This window comes from Hemicordylus capensis, chromosome 2 (genome assembly GCF_027244095.1).
Source record: "Hemicordylus capensis ecotype Gifberg chromosome 2, rHemCap1.1.pri, whole genome shotgun sequence".
NCBI lineage: Eukaryota > Metazoa > Chordata > Lepidosauria > Squamata > Cordylidae > Hemicordylus > Hemicordylus capensis.
Window position 1 is genome coordinate 139316572 of NC_069658.1, and position 17951 is coordinate 139334522.

The window sequence follows — 17951 nt, forward strand, 5'->3', positions numbered from 1 at the left end:
TTTTTGACTCAGCTGAGAGATGTTAGGAGAAAGGACCCAGAAGCTTCCAAATCTCTGAAAGCTAATCTAGGGCAGAGCCATACAGTGTGTCTTTTCACAGAACACAATGAGCTGATGTTGTTTCTTGGTACACATCACAACATCCAGGCTACTTTTGTTTCTGCACAGTACTGAGGGGCAGGCACGACAGAGGGAAAGACAAGAGTGTCTGTTCTCCATCACAGCAACACAATTGCAACCAGGCATGTGAATACCAGGCAATACCTGCTGATCAAAAGGAAAGGCTATATTTGTGTGTGTCTGTGTGTATGGGCCACTTGCAGAAGGTCTGAGCAAACCCACATGCAAGACTTAAAACAGAAACTGGAGCAGCTTTCTTTTATTTTGATTCCTAGGCTAATGGAGGAGGAAGAAGCGGTCAGTGGAGGAATGGAAGATGTCCTTGGGCAACAGCACTCTGAAGTCTCAACAGATGTGTACAGCTCACAGTTTGAAAGCATTCTGGACAATGCCTCTTTATATTATAGCGCCGAATCGCTGGAGACTTTATATTCTGAGCCTGATAGCTATTTCAGTTTTGAAATGCCACTTACTCCAATGATCCAGCAGCGTATCAAGGAAGACGCTCAGTTTTTAGAAAGGACTCCAGATGGAGAGATCAGGAAGGGCCATTGTGATGGGATCTCCAATGGACTAGGAGATGTGAAGGAGTCGGACATCACAGAGGCTTGTCATATGGAAAGGTAACTTTAAAGAAAAATGGCTTTCATATAACTTCTGCTGCTGCTCCTGCACCTTAACAGTGATTAACAATGTATTCTTCGCCCCACCAGTGTGCTTGGCTCTTTCTAGTGAAATAATCTGTGAGCCAGATGGCAGAGTACTTAAAGATGTCCGTTTTCATTAGAAACTAGCAAAATGCCCATCGTTGTGATGGGTAGATGCAGAAAGAGACGTGAGAGAAAATCTGGATACATAGGGCCTTGTGGGAGTCTGGCTGTATCTCATGCATTTGGGGCCCAGGGAGACATTCTGCACCTCCCCATGTCATCCTCAGTTGAAGACGAGCTGCCCAACAACAAAGGCCCTTCCCCCCTACTTTGATTGTGTCCATATAAGTGCTTTTACTTGTTCCCATAGGTCTGAATATCAGTTAAGTTTGTCCTCTGCCCTTGGCTTGTTGGCCAAAATGTCTGTGCTGCCCTCCAACATGTTTGCCCTTTTGCAGCTTGTTGACCCTATAGAATTTAGCTTGAGCCATTGAGAACTGAGCCTGCTCTTATCTGCATAGCCTTGTCCTGATTTCTGTTTCTTGGACATGCTGGTATGAAACTGGTTTTTAGAGATTGGTGTGTGTGTGTGTGTGTGTGTGTGTGTGTGTGTGTGTGTGTGTGTGTGTGAATCAATGGTTTGGTGACCTAGTTACAGCACATCCTTTCTCATGCTAGACATTCTAGTAGAAACACCTTTTGCCTAGAATAAGAAAGTATAAGCCTTGTACTCTACTTTGTAGCTGTGACAGGACTGATGAATAATGGCTGACATCCAAACTAATTTTTGCTAGCATTTTCTGTTGCAGGGGGTGGGGGCTCACAATTTTTGGCAAAAAAACCAAAAACCCCAACCTCACTTCTTTCTGCAGACACCAGTCCAGTACCTTCTGAAAGTATGTTCCCGAGGGACATAGTTTTGGTAAGCAAAACTGAAGAGGGAAGGGGGAATTGCTGAAAATTAAAATGCCCATCCCCACAAGATGGAAAATGCTGGCATTGTGTTGGACACCTCCCAGATGTGCCAGTTTCCCATATGCAGGGAGATGTTGGGGGAAAGTTTGTGATTCCTTACCTTGGTTATTTAGTCCCAGGAACTCTGTATCACATATTCTGCATTTGCTCTCCTGATGTAAGCCTGATAATTAAGTTATGCTTGTACAGTCACTGCTCACCTGCGTTTGTTTGCTGTCCATACGTGCTACTTTCTCTGACTTGATTGTGTCAGTGTGTGGGGTGTTACCCCAGAAAAGCAGCGGAATCTGACTCCAGCAGAGGACATCATCATGTGGCTAGAAGGGATATTGGTATGTTCCAATATAGTTATGAGGCGGGGAGGGTTGGGGGGAAACCCTAGCTAAAATAGGTTGTTCTTAGAGTAAAATGGCATCTCATGACCCCTGAATAATCAATTTATGTAACATTGTGAGAATGCAAAACACAATCTGACAGAACCAATAAAAATGACAAAAATGAGGAACAAGAAATAAATGTTTGGGCAAAAACGAATCTATTAGCTTCAGTAGTTTGAGTGTGGGTAATATATCTTCCCAGTAGTGCATCTCATAATAGAATGAAAACTAGGACTGGAATAATTTTCCCTGGGGAAGTTGGTGAACCCAATTTAGTTGGAAATTAGAACATAAGCTAAATATACCTCCCATTTCCCCGAGTTTAATGCACTTTTAAATTTAGCTGTGGTTTGATTTGCTGTTTGGTTGTTTGTTTCTATTCTTTTTTAATTTTCTTTAAAAAAACAACAACAACCAATCCATTATTATAGTGTGAAAGGCCTTGTGCTCCCTAGAATTTTCTAATCTGTTGCACCTCTATTGTACATCTTCCCCATACTGTGTGCATGATAAAGACCTGCTATTGTGATAGGCAAGGGTTGTGCAGAAGGAGGAATGATAGGGCCTGTGAGCTCATTGGTTCTTTCCACATTGGGTGGGATCCCTATCAGTGAGGACCAGGCTATACAGTGTTGGGCGGGGGGGGGGCTATGAGCAGGATTTGCTCCTCTGCAGTGTAGTCTCCAAGTACAGCAGTATTGTATTTCTCCCCCACAAGAGGGAATGGCAAGGGTTGTGCTGTAATTGCTGTAAATGAATGATTCTTAAACTGGTAACTCTGGTAGCAGTATGGTGTGTTTTCAAGACCTCTACCACATTTATTGTGAATATAACCTGTGGATTATACAAGATTTTGCTTCCCAGGGGTGGGTAGGTGTGGGTACTACAAGGGTGTAGGAGAATGTTCCCTCCAACAGGGAATCCCAGATGTTGTTGACTTCAACTCCCAGAATCCCCAGCTGCAGTGGCTTGTGCTTGGGGGTTGGGTATACAACATAATTTTTGCATAGGAGCATAATGATAGAAGAGGTGAAGCAATTTTTAGCTCTGAATGGCCATTTAATGATGTGAGCAAATGCAGGTAATACAAGGGTTTTTGTGTGTGTTGTGTTTTTTACAAACCTGCCTATCAGCTGCGGGTTATACTTGTGTGCAGATTATATTGGTGTGTGGGTTATATTTGTGAAAATACAGTATAATACCACAATAAACATCTGAAGGCCCTTCTTGCAAGAACCTAGCAACATTTCCCTTTTTCCTTCGCCACACATGATGATTGCGACTGCACTGGAGACTAAATTCAGAAGCCACCTAGGAGCTGTACAAATTGTAAAAACCTGCATGATAGCTCACAAAGACCAAGCAAACCAAAACAGTGGTCTGTAGTGTGATGGGGCTTAACTATTGCTGCTGTAGCCAGCTTGGAATCTGTAGGATCACTCACTGAAAGAAAATAAATGGAAGAAGCACACAAAGCAACCAATAGGTGTCCCCTGTGAGCTGTATGGAATCCAGGACAGAGAATTATATATTGGTTAAAAGGTTTGCCAAGTCTTGAGGCCAAGTAATCCCATTTGTGAGACCACCTTAAGTGGCACAGCGGGGAAATGTACCAAGCAGAAGGTTGGTACTACCAAGCAGAAGGTTGTTGGTTTGAATCCCCGCTGGTACTATATTGGGCAGCAGAGCTATAGGAAGATGCTGAAAGGTATCATCTCATACTGTGCTGGAGGAGGCAATGGTAAACCCCTCTTGTATTCTACCAAAGGCAACCACAGGGCTCTGTGGTCACCAGAGTGAGTCAAAATCGATTTGTTGGCACACTTTACAAATAGTAAACTCCAAGTGCAGAGTAGTCTAAAAGGAGGTGTGTGAGGAGTGGGATCAATTGACATATGGCAGGGAGAAAATGGGCTGTTAAAGAGGGAGCCACAGTTGCCGTTTCTGACTGTGTCCCAGACTGCAGCTCAATTTCTGTGTCCCATAGAATGAGTGAGAGGAGCCATTGAGCAATGAGCCTCTCTGGTTTGTACAGCCTCAGCATCAGTTCTGTTTTTGGTCATACTAGTGCGTGACACAGAGACGGAACCCAAGATCCTGGCGTCCTGTATTCATATTTATATAGGGTTGTGCTTGTGGCTGAGCAAGTGTGATGGCTCACTGTTAAGCTGCTGGGAAAGTAAGAACGTTTGCAGACCAGCTTCTGTGATGGGGGCTGGGGAATGGTCAGTTTGGCTGGGACTATAGCCTTACATAGTGAATAGATGAAGACTGGGAAGAGCTTGGAGAAGATAGAGACAGGAAGGGAGACCAAAGGCAAGGTGCAGAGTAATTACTGAAGGGAGAGTCTGTGGAGAATGAGGCTTGAGGAAAAGAGCAGAGGAGACAGGAATTGAGGAAAGGAGTTTGTTGGAGAGACAGCTCTGGAAGAAGATTTTTATCCGCCGCCACCCCCCCACCCCCAAAGGCAAAACCTTGTATAACCCATGATGCTTTAAGAAAGTAATACTATATTACTGATGTTCAAATGTGCAGAAAAAAGGGAGAGACTAGGTTCCAGGTGAACATGGCGGGGGGAAGTGGCGGGGGGACTTCACAGTAAGGAGACATATTAATTACATTTCTAGACCGCCCCATCCAAAGGCTCTGGGAGGAGGTAGAAAGAAGCATTAGAGAGAGGCTGGTCAGGGGACAGAATTGCTAAAGGTAGTGACACAAAGTAGAACATGGTCTGAAAAGCAAAGACCTGAGGAAACCATTGTTGGTGGAGCTAAGGGTTCAGATGGGTTCATTGATGGCTCAGAGCACAGTTCCCCATGATGTTCATGAGCCTCAGACTTGTGTCCTCTTCCTTCCATTTCACATGTGAGGGGAAGACCTTCTAAGCTTCCAGTCTTGGTTTACAGCAGACTGAGATTTGCCGTGATGTCCAAATTCAGCAAATCCCAGCTTGGCCTTGTTCTAACCAGAAGTTATAAACAAGACAGATTATGGAACTGGAATTTGAACCATAAACGGAACATCCTGGATTTGCTGATTTGGACATCAGGGTAAATCCCACTTTTCTAAATCAGAACTGGAAGTTTAAACATTCCTCCCACTCATGCATGAACTGGAGGCTTGTGATGGTCATGGGGATTTTGGACTAAAGTTTGATTCCATTTGCACTGGATTTATTTTTTTTTAAAAGTGGAACCAGGAAGTAAGTGTCATTGGGACAAAGCTGCCCATAGGCCCTAGGAACTGGAGTTGTACATTATTGCTTGTTTGGCAGGCAAGGGAGGCAGTCAAGGCAGGACGGAGTTGCTAGGTTTGGAATCCAGGGCACTGCCACTTCTACTGTTACTGCAATACTGTGATCTGTCAATCCTAAGGTTGTAATGGGGGCCAAAAAGCAGTAAGTAGCAATGGTGGGTTTGAATACCATTTAGAACCACCTGTCCAGTTCTTTGACTGCGGGCTTCTAATATAAACATCCACTCTTCTATAAAATACTCGCCTCTAAGATGGTTGGGCTGTGTGGAGGAAGAGCTTTATCTTGCATGTTCTTCTAAGAGTACAGCCTGTCCCTATGTGCTCTGAACACCGAGCCATGTTGTACTCCCCTGCAGCATCCCTGCAAGTGAGGGTCAGGCTGTTTATTGCCAGGGCATGTCGGCTAGCTTTCTCCTTCACTGCGCTAGCATCTTCAAGTCTTGCATTTTACATTTCCCCAAAGGACTGAATGGCAGTGGTTGCCTTAATGGGGCAGAGAGGAAAGGAATGCATTTGGGCGCACTGGGGGCTGTACCTGTTTCTTGTCCCTGACTACCCCCACCATTGGGAATCAAGCCCCCTTCTGTTTGCATAGGCCTGTTTGGTTGCTTAGTCATGCTGCAGTTGGGATGCTGACAATGGGCTTATGTAGATGAGCATTGTTGTGCACTGTGGGGCAGCAGGTGACCGGCTCCATTGGGAGCCCATCCCTACACTGCAGGAGATGAAGAAGCTACAACCCAGGGCAGCCTGAGTTGGTGGAGATGGGATTCTGGTATTATTTGTAAGAGGCTGTAGAGCTGGCTGTGGAAGTGGGAGCTCCCAGTAAAAGGCGTAGACTGTTCTCTTTGTTATGCAATGAAACATCCACCTGAATGATTCAGATCTAGCTCTTCTGAAGGGCAGCTTAAAACAAAGATGTGCACTCCTGGTGCCCACAGAGCCCTGTGGTTGTCTTTGGTAGAATACAGGAGGGGTTTACCACTGCCATCTCCCATGCAGTATGAGATGATGCCTTTTATCATCTTCCTATATTGCTGCTGCCCGATATAGGTGTTGCCCATAGTCTGGGAAACATACCAGCAGGGATTCAAACTGGCAACCTAGGAATGACTCCAGTTTGGTTCATTTGCCAGTTTTATAAATGATTTGATTTTTATTGTGAGCTGCCTCACGTGCTTTGGGGAAATAGGCAGGACATAAATCCTTACAGCGCAATAAAATAAATATACTGTACTCTCCTAATTTATTTGTGGCTGTGGGACCTAGAGAGAGGATAAGACATAGAAACTACTAGTTACAGTACTGTTAATGCCCTAACCATTGGAACATCTCTCATTGGGTGTCCCCCACGTGGTTGATTTGCAAAGCTAAGGACTCTGTTGTGTTGCAAAATGTAAATTATGGAGCTAGATGCTCACCATTTGAAAATAATGTATTGTAATGTGGACTTTAAGTATCAGAAAAAGTTGGGAATCAAGTCCAACAGCTCATGCTGACATACGGAAGACCAGATTGGAGGAGCCAGCTGGTCTTTTTGAAATCCAATAAATGAGCAAGGAGACCAGAGCTTGACAGGGAAGAGTGAACTGTTTCCCTTTCTCAACACAGTAGAATGCATCAGAAAGGAGAGGCAGTCATTTTGCATCCTCTTGCCATCTGATGTAGTCACTGAAATCCTAAAGATGCCAGGTGGATTGTAGGTCATAGGCCAAGCAGCGGCATCCCACTTTTCACTGGGGATCCTTTATGAAGCTCTGGCAGCTTCTGCGGCAAATGAGAACCAGGCACTTTCTGTTGACTAGAGACCAGCTGATCAACAAGGGAATGATGCCTGACAGTAATGTTATCCAATCCTTTTAATGAATAAGCAGAAGGGGACCAACCTTTCTCCATGCAGTACAGCTGTTAGGGGCTGAGTTTCAGGGAGGGGGCTTGAGGCGAAGCTGCTTTGTGAAAGTGAGTCACATGGCCTTGACATTAAAAAGAGTGATTAGTGGCTGCCGGGTTAGGAGTCCCTATGGGCTCCTTTGTGTCTGGGTGTTTCTCTTCGGCTGGCCTCCCAACGGCTGACCTTGGCTACATTCAGTAAGTCTGAACCCAAACTGTGCATGGCTTCAGTGTATTTGCTCTGACAGTGGAGAACAGCGTTTGCTTGGTGGCGGTGGGAGGCAAGGTGGGAGAGGCCCTGCCTAACGGGCCAGCATGCTGGTTTGATGTAGGATCTTGGCTGAGTTTTCCCCTAAAAGGAGAGGCTGTTTTTGAAAAGGGAACTCTCCTCAGCAGAGTTCAGCCATTAATTGATCTCTCGCTTCCAAATAAGGTGCAGCATCCAATATAAAAGCATTGGGAGCTAAACAGAGAGCGAACCTGCAATTTCTGGCACTCTGCGTTCTCCTGTGCCGTTTCCTTAGCTAGTGCTTGAAGAGCCAAAGAAACATGAACAGGAGGCTTTGCCATCGCCTGCTATGGCTAATAGTTGTGGAATACTCTTTGCTGGGAGCCAGCTGTTTATAGTAATCATATTAATATTATGGGTCAGTAAATGGAGGCCCCTGAGGCAGATCTGGTACTGCAGTTGCCATCCCAGAAGTGAAAAAGAAGCAGGTAGGGAACAACACTGGTGGTGTTCAAACATAACAGCAAGCCACATGTGGGGTGGGGGGGAATGGGGCCTTGGCTGGCCAGCAGGAACCCAAAAGATTTTCCTGTCTGAGACAAAAATAAATAAATAAATAAAAATCCAAATGGCACTCCTGCTCAGTAGGGATGAGGAATTTCTTCTGTGTTGGCCTTATTGGAATGGCTTGTGACTAGTGCAACGGATGTGGGTATTCATTCAGTATTTTTCTGAAGGGAAATGTTTAGAGCAGCTCTTCCTCAGATTCCTCCCTCTGGTTAGATACAGAGGACACTCTTCTACCACACATCTGTACTTGATGGGTGGTAAACTTCACCTTGCTACTTGGCAGATGGCCAAACTGCCCTATGGTGAGAGAGCTCATCTGGGATAGTTTGGTTATCTGTCTGTACTGCGCACTATGTATGTACTGAAAAGGTAAGAAGGAACTCTAGCTGGAATTGGCCAGGGTCCGTTTGGCCAGCCAGATGACTCTGGCAAGATCACAAACAGTGCATGACAATGACAGCCACCTTTGCTGGTTTGTCCCCAGCATCTGGTCTTTGGGCTATCCTGCTGCTGAAAGGTTTGTGTATGCACATTTTGGATGAGTAGCTGAGTGTATATGATTGCCTGGTGTAGCAGGTTAAAAATATAGTGAATCGGGGGCAAGTGGATCCTGAATAACGATAGGCAGAGCTATTGCCAGGTTGGTGGTTTCACCACGTAATTCATACTTAGTGAGCGAACATTGAATGTGCATACATTTAAATAAAATGGGAAGTACAAATAAGGAGTGGTGGTAGCATTTCCTGTGGGAGAATCAAGAATCTGTGCTACAGACTGAGAATACAGTTGATGCTGCAGAATGGGAAAGAAGATATAAGCATCTATAAGCAGTCAGAACAATGGTGTATCTAGCTCAGTAGTTTACAACCCTTATTTTTTTTATTAAAAGACCCCCCTGAACATGTCATGTCCCGTGGGATCTCCTCTCCTTGCCACCTATACTTAAAAAAAGCAAAACAAAGTAAAAACTGGTAATAGACTTTTTTTTAATAACACTTAGAAATGCAAAGGCACAAATTTGTACTAATTTATAACTTGGAATATTATTCATGAGCATTGAACAACCAGAAAGTTAGTAACTTCCATAAATAAACGGAAGGGGTGAAGTTCCCAAGACATGCCACTTGAGTAGACCAGGCCATGTTTTGCTTGTGGAGTGGGCACTCCCCTTCTCAGAGTGGGGGGTGACCAGCTGGTGCAAGAGGGGAAAGTGAAGTGCCTGAAGTGTGAGAGGTTGTAAAAGTTTGCAGAACCCTTGAGAGATGCTTGTGGAACCCAAGGGTCCACAGAGCCATGGTTGAAAAGTGTAGCTCAGTGTTCTTCAACCCATGTGCTGTGGGACACTGACCTGTGTGCCATGCTGACTCATCTGTTTAAACTCCCCACTGAGTCACCCCATAGTGCATCCGGAGGGACACTTCCCTCCACTGCACAGGGAAGCAAGAGAGCTGCAAAAGTGCGGAGTTTACTCTTTCTGGTTTTGGAGCTCACTTGCTCCCTCATGAACCAGGAGGAATGCAAGGGAAACATCCAGGAGGGATGTGAGTGTGGAGGAGAAAGGCAACATAAGTAAATAAAATTGTGCAGCAACCCCAACCTATCTGTATTGGACCGGGGGACAATGTGACTGCCTTTTTTTTACTAGGACCAGGGAGACCTGAGTTCAACTCCCCATTCAGCCATGAAACTAGCTGGGTGACTCTGGGCCAGTCACTCTCTCTCAGCCTAACCTACTTCACAGGGTTGTTGTTGTGATGAGAAACCTAAGTATGTAGTACACTGCTCTGGGCTCCTTGGAGGAAGAGCAGGATATAAAATGTTAAAATAAATAATAATAATAAATAAAAAGGTTGGGAAACACTCATCTAGCTATCACTTCCTCTGCCTGGTAGCCTCTCCTACTTTGAGGAGGGTGAGTTGGGGTGTGTTTCGTTGTATTTATAGAGCACCATCTCTGTGTGTGGTGCTTTACAGCACACTCCCAAATCATTTAGAGAGTGAAAGTTTCCTGCCGCAAGACACTGAAATCCGAAAGTTTTCTGGGAGGGGGGGAGTCACAAAAAGGAGGAAGCAGGATAGGCGAGGCAAGGTTGAGGAAGGACGAATGAGTCTATTCTGTTATAGTGACTTTGCAGTGTTTGGATTTGCGTGCTTGGAGAGGAGAGTAAAAAGAGCTATACAGAAGTGGCTGGATTTGAGTTAGAATTTGAAATGATAGAAAGAGGTAGCACCATTTCGATATTTTTGGAGTGCCTTTTGGACATAAGGGAAATGTGGGGAGCTGCTTAGGGAGCAAGCAAAAATGGACTGTAGTCCAAAGCAGTGAGAGTCTTAGCTCCCCCCTCCCCCCCAAAACCAAGCAAAAAACCACACACACACCCCTGCAGCTTTGTAGAACCCCACACCTTTCAGTTTGCAAATTGCAGCTCTTTTCCATCTGACTTCTGGGAGGCGCTAGTCGGTCTGATGCAGTCAGGCAGCTCAGGCTGAGAATTTAACCGTCTGGCTTCTCTTATCCATTAGTCATGTCTGTCAGTTTAAATAGAGAGAGAGAGAGAGAGAGAGAGAAAGCCACGACCCTTTGCTTCTTGCTAGTTAACTCTGCTTTTTCTTAGCTGCCTGGCTAGAAAAGACAGGAGCAAACAATTGCAGGCAGTGAAATGGGTTGCCCCACCTCGGTTTGGCATACACTCGAGCAATCAGCAGCAATGCAAAGCCCATTCAAACTGTTTGGCCACAGAGCTTGATAAATGAGCACGTTTGTAAAATGGGAGAAATTATTGTGCTGCTACTGTGGATGAAGACAAAAAATTCTGTTGTGGAATCTGCAAAACATGAGGCAATTATATTCCATCATCCCTCTCCACCCAATGATTTTAAAAGGAATTATAAAGCCTGGTTTTGGGAGCAGCTGTTTCCACCGCCTTCCCCCATGATAAAATCCATCCAGAAACAGCTGCCGAAATAGCCGGAGGAGCTACTCCGAACCAGTCTGCAAATGGTTAAAAGGCATGTTAGTGCGGCGGGGGGGGGGGGGGGCGGCAGCGGTCAGGGGTGACTTGATTGTATATTGTGCTTGTTTGAAGCAGGCCTGCTGGAGGGGTGTCCTAGTAGGGAACTAGGAAGAGCAGGAGGAAGTCCTTCAATTTATTTCAATTCCTGCCCCCAAGGGACTCAGAAAAAGAAACCGGTATGTGGTCTTTGCACCTCTTGCTGGAGTAGAAAAGTTCACCAGAAGCAATTAGTGGAGAGAAAAAAGAACTGCTAAGCAGATAGAGTGTGCTGATATCACATTCGGGCAGGGCTGACCATTCTCCACCCCAGGTAATTCAATATTTAACTCTTTCTCTCTCTCCTTATTTTTGAATTATGAATTGTTACAAAAAGTTCAAACTACTCTCTGAATTATACAAATCAATCAAGCTACTACCATATTTAAAATCTTCTACAGACAAGGAATCACTTGTTTACTTATAATGTCTGTTTAGGAACAGTGCGCTATGTAACGAAATAATCAAATCTTGCTAATTCAAAGCATTGTCTGCATTAACTCAGTCTTTGGGGCCATTCACGGTTTTTCCAGTTAATTAAGAATCATTTTTATTAGGATGACTAATATACCATTTTCAGTTTAAAAAATGTTTTTCATAACTAAAGGAATAAGAAGATGGTTCCCAAGAGGGCTCACAGTCTAAAAATCAACAGCGAAGGAGACAGCAGCACTTGCCACTGGAGGGACACGAATCGGGATTGAATAGGGACAAGCACTCTCCCAATGCTAAATATAAGAGATCGACCACTTTAAAAGGTACCTCTTCAGCAGTCAGTAAAATCTTCATGGCCCATAATGCCTTTCTCCTAGATATGGTAAAGCTTCATACACACAGATGACACTATATAAAATAAATGTACAATTAAAAACACAATTTGGGCCTAAGATTCAATGAATCTTGGTCCAATTTAGCTAAATTCCCATAAAGACCTCTATAACTTTGACTCTCATATGTTATCCAGACTTATGTCCCCACATCATGAAAATTAGATCAAACCATAGATATTAACTTCTAAAACCCCAGACTTGTCCATTACCATTGTGGAACATGCAACTCTTGCAGCAGTGGATTTTGTACGTGGTGAGGTTCTTGAATGCTCAAGTGCAATGCTGAGTTGTAAACAGTGCTGTAAATTGCAAAGAGGCTATTGGCAAAACTGAGACATAAGTCCCCACATGTTTCTTGCAAGCTTTTTTTTTTTTTAAATAGTTTTTAGACCTCATCAGACTGCAATAATATTGAACTGAGTAACCATCCTGGTAATGTTATGTGTGTTCTAAATCTGCTTTTTCCTTGGGGGATGGCCTTGATGCTTTATTATCATCCTATAAAGAATAGGCTTTATACACACTCAAATATCACTTTATTAGAGACTGAATGTTCTTTTTTAACTGCTTGTTGGTAGTTAGAAAAAGTGATTTAAAAAAGAGATACAGCTATATGTATATGAGGGTATTTGGTGTAATGATTCCATAATTCTGGGTTACAGTAAAGCATTCATTCCTAAACTGTGTGTCAGAGTATATTTGTATGACCTGAGATAAATACTAGTGTGACATGAAAAAAGAAATATGTTAAATTTGTAAAGGCTCCTGTGAGATTCTGGATGTGTCTCTTTCCAATCTCTCTCCTCTGGGGGCAGGTCCTCCTGCTGGGAGTGATGGGCAAGTACACCTCTGCACTGGGAGTGATGGAAAGATCCAGTAACATTCCACATAGTTGTGTGCCAGAATTATTTACATTTATAATTTTGCATATTTAAGCATTTCATTAAATAGTTAATTAAAATTGGCAGCATACTTTTAGTCCCTCATCCTTAATGCACATTCTTAGACAGTACCTTGCCTCCTACTTTGATTAAGAAAAATAGTATGCCTCAGCCGTCAGAAGCCTGAGAAACACGGCAGTAAAAGAGACTATTCTGGGTCTGTCCTGCTGCTTCGAGGACTTTAGGGCAACACATGAGGTATATTTAGGGTTACCAACATTCTGTTGCCCAGCTAATGGACACATGTTGGGTGTGTGTGTTTGGGGGCAGGGCACTTCAGGGTTGGGGCCATTCATACCAACCAAGCACAACACACGAGCATTTCCCCAAGTTTTGCATTCTTTGGCCAGGAGAGAGGAAAATGAAAGAACAATTTCCTCCACCATTAGAAAGCAGAAGAGTTGCAGGATCTACTCCAGAGGAGGCAAGAGCAAGCAAGAGGGGAGGTCAGTGCACGTGGTAGCAGGAAGGGTGCTGTCTGGTTTCATGTTGGTGGAGTTGTGCACGCACTGTGCCGGAATGGACCAGCATCACATCACCCACGGGTCCTGGGAGAACCAGCAGCAAAGCATGAGGAGAACAGGTGCTTCAGCTCTTGTCTCTGTTTCTGAGTCACGCTCAGCTCTTTCCCCAAATAAACTGGAAGAGTCCAACCTTCACAAGCCCACATGGCTCTCTGCCAATGCTCCTCACACACACCTCTTGTGTTGCTTGGGCTGTAAGAGGCTCTGTTTCCTGTAAAGGCACTCCTGACCCTGGACTGGAAGTGAAGTACTGTGCAAAGTACTGTACTGCCACTGCCAAACAGCTGATTGTTGGGCGGGCGGGAGACAGGTTGAGCAGCTCAGTAGCAGCAGGAACTGTTGGCAACCCTAGTTATATTGGATCCTTACAATATACCTTGGTGTGGTAGGTTGGTTAGCCTGGGGGACAGTGACTTGCCCATGGCCAGCCAGTTTGCTTCCTACCCAGAACAAGAGTTTGCATCTGGGTTTCCATTTATCCATGCCCAGTGCTCCATTCAATGCACCATGCTAGTTTTTGTTTCAGCTGTGAGCCAGCGTGGTGTAGTGGTTAGAGTGCTGGACCAGGACCAGGGAGACCCGAGTTCAAATCCCCATTCAGCCATGATACTTGCTGGGTGACTCTGGGCCAGTCACTTCTCTCTCAGCCTAACCTACTTCACAGGGTTGTTGTGAGGAGAAACCCAAGTAAGTAGTACACCACTCTGGGCTCCTTGGAGGAAGAACGGGATAGAAAATGTTAAATAAATAAATATTCTGCAAGTCAGGAATGTGTAAAGCGAAAGCAAGAACTGTGTTCCTTTCAGTGGTGGCTGGTCAGTAAGGGCAGGAGGGGCTGTGCCCCCCTCCCCCACCAAACAAAAACAAACAAGCTAGTAAAAGTTCAGACTTAAAGGCAGCCAGGGAAACCTCCAGAGCAGGGAGCTTTCTGCAGCTCCTCCTCCCCTGCCTGTAATTTCTTCTTACTGGCTGGAACAGCTGTTACTCAAGCTACTCCAACCAGTCTGCTTCCTAGGGGGCTCCTTCTGACATCGCCCCCAGGAAGAAGAGGGAATGTGTTAAACATATATTCCCTGAAGCAACCAGGAAGTATATTTTTTACCCATTATTTTAGTTCTTCCTGAGGGCAGTGCCAGGAGGAGCCCCCTAAGACTGAGACTGCTGGGACAGCTTGAGTAGCAGCTGTTGCAGCCAGTAAGAGCAAAATTGGAAGTTACAAGCAGGGGAGGAGTTGCTGTAGAAAGCTCCCAGCTTGGGAGGATTCCTGGCTGATGGTAAATCTGATCTTTTACCTTTTGTTTGGTGGGAGGGGCGAAGCAGTCTTTCTTCCTTTTGCTTTTTAATTTTATTTGATTTATTTGATTTCTGTACCGCCCTTCAAAAAATGGCTCAGCTGTGAGGTTTTGCCCTTTCTTTTCTGCTTCCTGCCTTTCTCCCTACTTTTTGCCCTGGCTTTTCTACTTAATACCTTCCCGTCCCCCAACTTCTCTGTTCTCTGACTTTCACCCCTGCTTTTCTGCTCCCCTCTCCCCCTTTCCATTTTCTTCCATGCTGGCAGGTTTGGGTAAATACCCAAGCCTGCTAGTGTGGAGGAGCATGGGAGTGGGGAGGCTCCTGCTAGTGATTGGGTTCTCCCCTGGGGGCCCCCCCCACTCCTCCAGTGTTCACCAGCTGCTACTGGTTTCTTTCCAATGTGGTGACTTTGAAAGGCTGATTAGATTTAGTTTTACTACAGTCCTTGAGCAGCATTCAGGAAGCTGGTACTTCCCCCTGCCTCGTGGCTTCTTGGTAGACTTTCACAGAGTTAGTTAACGGAAAGTAGAGAGGCTCTGTTCACACACGGATTGACACAGAACAAAGTTGGTGGTGCCATTCTGGAGTTGTGTGTGGGCCAGTCATAACACAGAAGAGTGAGCTTCTTCATAGCATGCTTTTGAAGGCTTTCCTTGCATAGGACTTCAAAGTGTAGTAAATGAGATAGTTATTCATCAATCGTTTTTTGAGATTTCCCCCATTTTTATTTTTGTAGGAGGCGGATGGTGGTGGAGAATTGAGATTATTGAAAAAGTTAAATAACATGGTAAATCATTGTTTGAAAAAGTTTAGTCTTCCATACTGTCTGGCTGTTTGTCATTGCTTAGTAAGTATAAATTTTGAATGCAGAGCAGTCCACATTCCTGTACTGTCTGGTGCAGGTCTCTAAAGGTAAGTGTGCCGTCAAGTTGATTTTGACTCATAGCGCCCACAGAGCCCTGTGGTTTTCTTTTGGTAGAATACAGGAGCGGTTTACCATTGTCATCTCCCACGCAGTATGAGATGATGCCTTTCAGCATCTTCCTGGATCGCTGCTGCCCAATATAGGTGTTGTCCATAGTCTGGGAAACGTACCAGCGTGGATTTGAACCAGCAACCTTCTGCTTGTTAGTCAAGCATTTCCCCGCTGTGCCACTTAAGGTGATGTCTCTATATGCCTGAAAGCAAATAAAGCACCCCAGCATTTATGAACCCTTCTGACTTTTTGGTTCTTCTGGATGTTGTGAATTCAGGATGGCACCTGCCAGGGGGCAGCTGTACATTGTTTTTAGTTCTTCTTGATGTTGGGTCCATCCAATAGATTATCTGGGGTGAAAAGACAAACATCGGGGGGGGGGGATCCTGGCTGGGAACAATGTCTTGAGTCGCTTTGTGACACTTGTCCAGGTGTCGTGACCACATAAACTGCTTGTAACCAATTGTTGTAATTGCTTGGATCACAGGGGCAAAGAAACAACTTGTGTCAGCTAACTCAGACTGGAATATCACCTGCCTTCTCTGTAGCTTATTGAACTTATTTTTTTACCCTTAAAGTATAAAGTATTGTACAACTTTTGAAGGAAGGTGGGTAGGCATAGAAAGAAAGAAAATGCCAAAGCACAATAAATGCAGGCTTCTGTTGTTACTTAAAGGTAAAGGTAAAGTGTGCCGTCGAGTCGATTTTGACTCCTGGCGCCCACAGAGCCCTGTGGTTTACTTTGGTAGAATACAGGAGGGGTTTACCATTGTCTCCTCCTGCTCAGTATGAGATGATGCCTTTCAGCATCTTCCTATATTGCTGCTGGCCGATATAGTACCAGGGCGGATTTGAACCCGCAACCTTCTGCTTGTTAGTCAAGCATTTCCCCGCTGCACCACTTAAGGTGACTTACCTCCCCCTTTATCCTCGGCACTTGGCAGAATGGTACAGAAAGCAAGTATAGAAACTTGTTTATTATTGCTTTTGTTTATTACATTTATATCCCATTCTTTCTCCAAGGAGCCCGGAGCGGTTTACATGGTTATGTTTCTCCTCACAACAACCCTGTGAGGTAGGTTAGGCTGAGGGAGAAGTGACTGGCCCAGTCACCCAGTGCCAAATAATAATGTTTGTGGCTGTGTAAGAGATCATTTGCGAAGCTGGTTGTCTCTAGAATTATGCCAAGTAGTAAGGTGAATTCCACATGTGATTTAAGAACCTGAGGAATCAGGGTGGTGGTAAAACTCTCCTTGTCACTTGGCAGGAGAATATAGACATGCAGCTGAACAGCCACAGGCGGAGAAATTACCGCATGTCAAATTATTGCCTGTATTTTTTCCTGTGTCATATCCTGCCAAGTGCTGCTGAAAGGATTTTTACCACACTCCAGCTTATGTAAAATAATTTTAAAAAAAATTAAAATTGACCTCTTCATGCTGAAGGACGATGCAGGTGGCAGCTTAGCAAAGCAGTTACATGCACACCACAGTAACATCTGCAATAATATAGGCAGCACAAGAGATTAAAAAGCATTTAAGAAGCAAATGTGTATTTGTTGCTGTGAAGTCATTTGGTGTGAATCTAGCCTGGCTTCTGCCACCAGGCTCAAGAGCAACATAAACTATCGGTAGCTCTGCTGTACTCCAGCTATGGAAAAGTCAGTATGGAGTAGTTGTACCTTTGCAGGAGTTGGCAGCACTTCAGGTGACTGCTCAGTTGGCTCAAAGACAGACTTGGTCACTTCACTCACTCACTCATTCTAGAGACCAGTTCCTAGGACAGTACAAATGTGTTCTGTCAGTGGTGGCCATAATCCAAGGCTCTGGCTGTTAGCAGCAATGGTGAAGCAGTGCTGTGGTCATGTTGGTGGCAATGCCCATACATGGTTTTCAGCTTTACAAGCATTGCTTAGATTGGGCAGGTGCTATAAACGTGTCAGTCTCTCGGAGATAGCCGGTTTGTTTGTTCTTTTGCAGTTGGTGCCGTAAGGTGCCTGGAGATTTGATGCTGGCCCCTAGGAATGTTTTGAAGATGGTTTGTGTGGGTGGGTGGGGGGCGTTCTGTGTATGGCTAGCTGCTAGGAATTTGAAATATTTTCCTGTCTCTGGATTATAGATCTAAAAGCAGAGGTGCCTGGTAACTAACCAGACTCCGCAGTATTCACATGTCCCAGCTTCATGCCGTGCTTGTGAGCTTCCTTCAGACGTTTGTCTGGCAGCTGTTGGGAATTTAATGCTGGGCTAGCTGGACCATGGCCTGGTCCTCCAA

General features: G+C 44.8%; 1 protein-coding gene across 11 annotated transcripts in view; it reads left to right on the top strand.

Moving 5' to 3' along the window:
• The window catches only part of PSD3 (pleckstrin and Sec7 domain containing 3), a 201216-nt gene that overhangs the window by 53438 nt on the left and 129827 nt on the right, over positions 1–17951 (top strand). For 7 of the 11 annotated variants that reach the window (XR_008315151.1, XM_053290550.1, XM_053290551.1 and 4 more), the window contains one exon: positions 396–743. Coding sequence is in view for 7 of the 11 variants with exons in the window: in XM_053290550.1 (XP_053146525.1) it covers positions 396–743 (348 nt within the window). In the remaining 4 variants the exon portion in view is untranslated. Of the gene's footprint in view, positions 1–395; positions 744–7344; positions 7466–11115; positions 11391–11723; positions 11875–14664; positions 14686–17951 lie in introns of those variants that run through there. The other 4 variants (XM_053290555.1, XM_053290553.1, XM_053290554.1 and 1 more) reach the window with 4 other exon arrangements.